Source organism: Arachis ipaensis, chromosome B09 (assembly GCF_000816755.2).
Source record: "Arachis ipaensis cultivar K30076 chromosome B09, Araip1.1, whole genome shotgun sequence".
Taxonomy (NCBI): domain Eukaryota; kingdom Viridiplantae; phylum Streptophyta; class Magnoliopsida; order Fabales; family Fabaceae; genus Arachis; species Arachis ipaensis.
The window spans coordinates 26,406,452-26,413,400 of NC_029793.2; the positions used below are offsets into that span (position 1 = coordinate 26,406,452).

Below are 6,949 nucleotides of genomic sequence, written 5' to 3' on the forward strand. Positions count from 1 at the left end.
AACATGACACAGATGACACAGAAGGATTGGTACTAATTTGGTTATGTTGATGTCATGCAACATGGCACTCATGTAACACTAGTTGGTCATCATGATTTATGTGATTTATGTGAAATACAGGAGGCATAGGTCAATCTTGTGAGTATGTATGTTGAATATACATGATGTTACTTGTTACTTGGACGAACATGTTATTAGTTGATTGTTACACTTGATTGTTACACATAATTCTCAATTGTGTATGATATTTAAGGTAAAAAGTAAAAACGATGTTATGGTTACAATGTGATTTGCATGTCCGTTTAGTTGATTCACTAGTGTGCAACTTTCAAATTCTATTTCAGTTTAGACTTTAGATAACTAAAATAGTTAATTCATTAAATAATGTGGATTTGGATAAACTCGGGTAAATTCTTTAAACTTGTAAAATTTGTTAATTCAATTGAATTTATTTGTTTACTCCCTGAAATTATCTATTTGTTATTGGCTCCATAGTGAACTTGTAAAATAAAATACCACTAATTAATTAAGATGCATATTCACCTTCTAAACTATTGTTTTTATTTGTAAAATATAGAGAGCGATCAACATGCATACACGTTAATAACAGTGACTTGTTGGGAAATTATTTGTTACATATGGGGGACTTTTTTGTGAAATTTCAAACTATTGAGTTTTTTGGAATTTTACCAAAATATGGAAACAAATTATAAAATTAGAAACTGATGGGTGAATTTTTTTCATTTTTTTTTTTAAATTACAATAAAAAATTGGTGGGTGAAATTTTTATTTTTTATTTTTTAAAAAAATTAAATCAGAAATAGCTGTGTGCAATTTTTGGACGCACCACACACTTCTAAAACACAAAAATGCACCATTTTCTGGTAAAATACCAAATTTATATCTGAAAAAAATAATTTGCAGACATGTTCTATTATGATATGGGAAAGTTTAACACTACAATTAAAATTGTACTGTCAGTTAACAAAAAAATTAAAATATTTAACGGAATAAATAGAGAGAAGTCGACATGTCAATTTTGATTTTGTTTTGCTAATCACTTATTATGAACTTAGTCAACTTACCAACTTTGAATTTAAAATAAAGAGGTTGAAATTTGAAAATGCCTTTAGTTGGATCAGGCCAGGACACTAATAAGTTTTGGAATTTTCAAGTGTGCCGTCGTACTGATGTTTTAGTGATTTTTAACCGTTGATTTTAATTATATATATTATATATATTTTTTATAATTAAGATCAATAATTAAAAATTATTGAAATACTAGTATAACACTGGTATATTTTTATAATAACAGTACACTTACAAATTTTGCCATGATATATAGCTAAAAATTAATGTTACTATTACTATAAAGCAGATTTATATGTCAGTTCATGAGAAGCATTAATAGTTTTGTTGTTGACGGATGCCAGACCTATATATACATTTATGATTCAGTTTGTGCCCCCCTTCTATTTTTCTAATTTAGCTGCTTCCTGCTTTTTATTTAGGTTGCCTTTTTTCAACATTTTAATCTTTATATGGCTGAATCAAAATATGAGACTACTATACATAATAAGTAATAATTAAGGGCCTTCTCTCATATTATTGTTTGTGCCTTACAGCAAAGAAGCAAAATGGGTGGGCGAGCTAGCCAATAGCCATGATGCCATTGCTAACTTATTATTATTATTATTATTCCAAGAGACTGCACATGCATTTGATAGCTACATTTCAAAATTGCAGATCTCACATGCTATATTATATAGCAATTTTTTTTTCTTCTATAAGTCCTCTTTATTTATTTATTTTTTTAATTGGTTATGAACCATGATCTATCCGAGAACATAAATCTGGTTAACAATTAATCTCTGTGTCTTTTCCACGTGATCATAGAAACAACTCTATGATTAACAGTTTCCCCATCCCATCTTGCTTCAATTTGATAAGAAACCAAACCCAAATCAAAGAAATTAAAGTGTATGTTTTGCTATCAAAAGTGGTTGTCTTTTTAAGGTGCTGGTTAAGATTTTCAATAACCAAAAAATAAAATAAAATACTAGAGCGCATAATAAAAAATTAAACAGCAGTATTGGATATAATATTTTTTGATATAATAAGAACAAGTGATATATTACTTAAAAATACAAAATTATATAAAAAAGAACATTAACATATAAATGTCACTAATTTTAGATTTGAAGCAATAAAATAGTACTTCATTTAAATACATATTAATTAACTGACTTCACAAGATTTGATGTTTATATATAAGAATCAATTTGTATCTATTTAATAATACACATACACAGTTGTTAAGAGGTACTTGTACTTTTGGCTTTTTTATATAATTAAACATTAGAAAAGCTTTTATTCCATAATACGCACCATTTTAAACTGATCCTAAAATACGCACGCCCAATTTGTGCATAGCAGTCGCGAAATGGAGTTTCCCTTAAAATCATGTGTGACCCCCACGAAATGGCGCAATCGCAGCAGCTTTCTCCATTTCCTTTCTGCCATCAACGAAATGGAGCTAAGTCAATGACGGCGCACACGAGGTGGTGCACCTCAGGGGCAGTTCATGCGAATTGGCCAACCTGTTGGCGGCGCCAACGAAATGGAGAACCTCGTGCGTGGCACCCACGAAAAGGTGTGGTCAAAGGTGATATATTACTTAAAAATATAAAACTATATAAAAAAGAATATTAAAATATAAAATAAATGTCACTGACTTTAGATTTGAAGCGATAAAATAGTACTTCGTTTAAATACATATTAATTAACTGACTTCACAAGATTTGATGTTATATATAAGAATCAATTTGTATCTATATAATAAATTTTTATTATCCTACTCAAGCAATACTCACCATGAATATTTAATAATACACATACAGTTGTTAAGAAGTATTTGTACTTTTGGTTACTAGGTCACTCACATTCACTCTTATGGGGAACATCTTTTGTAATTATTCATTGGTTTAATTAGAGCAATACCAAGTTACCAACATATTTTATTATTTCTTGTTAATACTGGGTCAATATTCTAAATTTAAATATTAAATTTTAAATTCTAGTTCTAATTTCAATAGTATAAAAATAAATTATTGACTAAAAATATTAGCTACTCTTAATAAAAGAGTAAACTATTGAGATTCTATTTTTTTTAGGGTAAAAAACCTAAACAAGTCAAAGGGAGATCAATTTGACACAAATAAGCCAAAGCAAATTCTGTTTCAGCAATCCACCAAGTGGCATTTCTATATAGTTCGAACCAAATAGGTTCGAACTCACCTTCTACATAATTCGAACCAAATAGGTTCGAATTACAGCTATACACCAAACCTAAATAAATCGAACTAAATTGGTTCGAACCATAATTTAATAATTCGAACCTAATAGGTTCGAATTACAATGAGCATAACTTTACCAAGTAATTCGAAATAGGATGGTTCGAATTACTATGAATTCGTCACAGGAAGGAACTTAAGTTACGAACATAGTTTCCGCATCATCTCTTAATAAGAGTCCTACATTTTTTTTTGCCGGTGTGCCTTAGAAAAATATTTCGTTTAAAACTGCGGTGGCAGAACATATTCATTAAGTAAAAATCCATTCAAGGTACATCGCAGTGACGTTAACAAATTTTATGCGTCACCAACCACAAGTAAGAAAACCGATAATTGCGGAATCTAAAAGCTAAATTGAAATAACAAAAGAACCAAAGCCGCAAATACAGCTAATCATGTCCCCGTGTGTGCTCTGCGCCTCCGAGTTGTGGGCAACTCCGACGTGTATGGCCGGGCTGCCGACAAATCCCACATCTCTTTGGCCGGTTCGGATCAGCCTCGTCCATATTGGTCCGTATCCGAGTGGACCTGGGACGACCCTCTCTCGCACGCCTCTTATTGGGGTCAGGGATGACAGTCGGCCCGTCATATGGTGGCCAGAAACCCTCCGGAATGGGAGGTGTAAAACCCATCTGATAGACACTGAAGACCGAACTAAGACGATACACCTGGTGGACATAAGGCTCCCATGTAAGCCGTGAGTAGGCACAGCATGCCAGTGCGTGGGGACACGGGAAATGAAGTGCCTGGAAGTATCCGCAGTCACATGTGCGAGATGCAAGCGAGACTCTGTAGGTACCCAGTGAGAAAGAACCAGTCAGAGTTGTCTCTGCGACGGTGAACTCGGAGTTATCCCTGTCGTACACGGTAACCGTGAAGCACCTAGCCGTCTTCAAGTTGGCCTCTATACACTTCACCAAGTGCTGACTAAATTGTTGTCCGGTTCCCATCTGCACCTCAGCCTCCCTCCCTTTGCGAACAAATAACTCGGCCAACCTTCCGTATGTTGCCTTCACTAGGGAGCACACAGGAAGGTTTCTGACGCCCTTGAGGATCGAGTTCACACACTCGGATATATTCGTCGTCATGTGTCCGAATCTACGCCCCTCATCACAATGTTGGGTCCACAAGGAATACTCAATCCGGTTAGCCCAGTCACACATCGCCGGGTCTTCGGACCTAAGAATATCAAACCAGTACTGAAACTCAACCTCGGTCTTAGCGTACGCCGCATTCACGAGTAGCCTCCTTGCGTCTTTGCCCTTGAAGGTGAGGGCAAAATTTGCCGCAACATGTCGAATGCAGAATGCCCGGTATGCAGATGGAGGTAACCAGCCTCCGTCAGGAGCCTCAAGGGCGGCTTTGATGCCGTTATGCCTGTCCGAGATAACCAGCAGACTCGGCTGCAGTGTCACATGCTCACGCAGGTGGGAGAGAAAGAAAGACCACGACTCAGCATTCTCACCCTCGACTAACGCGAACACGACGGGGAGTATGTTGGAGTTCCCGTCCTGTGCAATCGCGACAAGCAACGTTCCCCCATACTTGCCATACAGATGGGTTCCGTCAATACTAACTAGGGGCTTGCAATGACGGAATGCCTCGATGCATGGGGAAAGGTCCAGAATAGTCTGTGAAAATAAGCTCGAGACTCGTCCACCTGTCCACCGACACGAACAGGGCTCGTCCTCAGCACAGCAACAGTACCAGGCATCGTCAATCGGACTCCTAACACCCACCTTGGGAGCTCGTTGTACGACTCATCCCAGTCACCATAGATGAGGAAAACAGCCTTCTGCTTCGCCAACCAGACCCTCCTGTAAGTCGGCCTAAACCCAAAGTGTGCGGCGGTGGCATTTAGGAGCACCTTGATGCTGACGGATGCATCAGCCCTAACCATTGGCATAATGAATGCCGATATCACATGGTAATCCAAACTTTTGTGGTCGCTGGAAATGGAGGTGGTGAGACAAGTATGCGGTCCGTTGTAACTTTTGACCTCCCAAATGCCCTTGCGCTGTCGGAGACTAAGCCGAATCAACCATGTGCACCCATTGCCGAACTCAGAACACTTGCCCACATACCGGCGATAGTCGGACTCCACCACCTTGTACTGTACCCCTCGCCGTATGCTGTAAGTCTTGACACTTAACAGGGCCTGTTCTTTATCCGGAAATTGCTGACCAACCTGAAACTCTGTCAGACCTGCATACCCTTCAGCATCTCTAGCGCCAAATCCAGCCGGCTGCCCAGCAACCCCCTCCTGCCTCATGGCATCCAAGTCCAAAGAGGAAAAATGCGGAGGGTACTGCTGCGTGCTGGAGCTAGAACCACCGACCACCCCAGCAGGCTCACTTGCTCCAACATCATCCCCACTGTCATCAGCAATCATATCCGGCTCGACGTCATCGTCCTCTGGATCATCCAAGAATCCATCTCCAACCCCAGCCGGTGCAGCACACTGTAAAGATGTCGGCAGATACCCACCTTCACCGACCTCGTCGCCTACACTGCCGATGAGGTCAACAGCGAACGAAGGGGAGGCGACAGGTTGGATGGGTGGCTCGTACGCAGGGACGGAGAAAGATGCAACGGCAGGCCTGGAGCTAGAACCGGCTACCGTGGCTAAAGTGGTGGTATTCCGGTTCGAACCCCCCGAGTTGGACACCGCGTCAACCAACTTTGCCAACAGTTCTGGTGTCCTAACCTCTGGAAACTGCCGGCGACAATGAAACATGACATGCAAGTCCTCATCACTCCCGATCGTGAAACAATCGTACGTTACGGTATTCTGGAGCACCGTGATTGGAAATTGATAAAAAAAACTTCTTAACCCGTTTCACACCTTCCAGCCCGAGTTTCTGCAGTACAGAGCTAACAAGGTCCTCATACCTTGTCGTAGGCGTTACGATAATGCAGAGAGGATCCTTATCAGTGAACTTCACACTAGAACGAGATTTCTTCTTAATGGTTCCTCTGTGGTGAACCAACACTGCGAAACTCTCCTCACTAGCCATGTAAACCACCTCTAATGATAGTAACTCACGTTCAAACCATATATATAGAGCTCTCATCCTCACTGATTCGAACCGCTATGGTTCGAAATATGCTCAATGTAATTCGAACCTATTAGGTTCGAATTATTAAGTTATGGTTCGAACCAATTTGGTTTGATTTATTTAGGCTTGACGTATAGCTGTAATTCGAACCTATTTGGTTCGAATTATGTGAAAGGTGAGTTCGAACCTATTTGGTTCGAACTACATAGAAATGCCATTTGATTGATTGCTGAAACAGAATTTGTTTTAGCTTATTTGTGTCAAATTGAAATCCCTTTAGCTTGTTTAGGTTTTTTACCCTTTTTTTTAAATGTCAATTGATAGTAGGGATTTAGTTGAAAATTCTTATTTAGTTCAAATATCTAATAATAAATTTTGAATTATAAATATATAAAACGATAAAATCCTACAAAATTATTAACCCTTATAAATTTATAGATCAACCTCTCCAATAAAATTACACAATTTAAATCATCAAAAAACAATCAACAATGAAGGTAATTATGCAATATGAGTCATGGATCAATGGTAATTTTA

The 6,949-nt window shown here is 38.3% G+C and overlaps 2 protein-coding genes across 2 annotated transcripts; both read right to left on the reverse strand.

Annotated features, from left to right (window-relative positions):
• On the reverse strand, positions 3,743–5,067 carry LOC107615232. The gene is made up of 2 exons (XM_016317330.1): positions 5,014–5,067; positions 3,743–4,864 (listed from the first exon to the last, which is right to left on the reverse strand). Exons 1-2 carry the CDS (start codon positions 5,065–5,067, stop codon positions 3,743–3,745), a joined length of 1,176 nt encoding a protein of 391 aa, XP_016172816.1.
• On the reverse strand, positions 5,274–6,370 carry LOC107615231. The gene is made up of 3 exons (XM_016317329.1): positions 6,188–6,370; positions 5,438–6,069; positions 5,274–5,370 (listed from the first exon to the last, which is right to left on the reverse strand). Exons 1-3 carry the CDS (start codon positions 6,368–6,370, stop codon positions 5,274–5,276), a joined length of 912 nt encoding a protein of 303 aa, XP_016172815.1.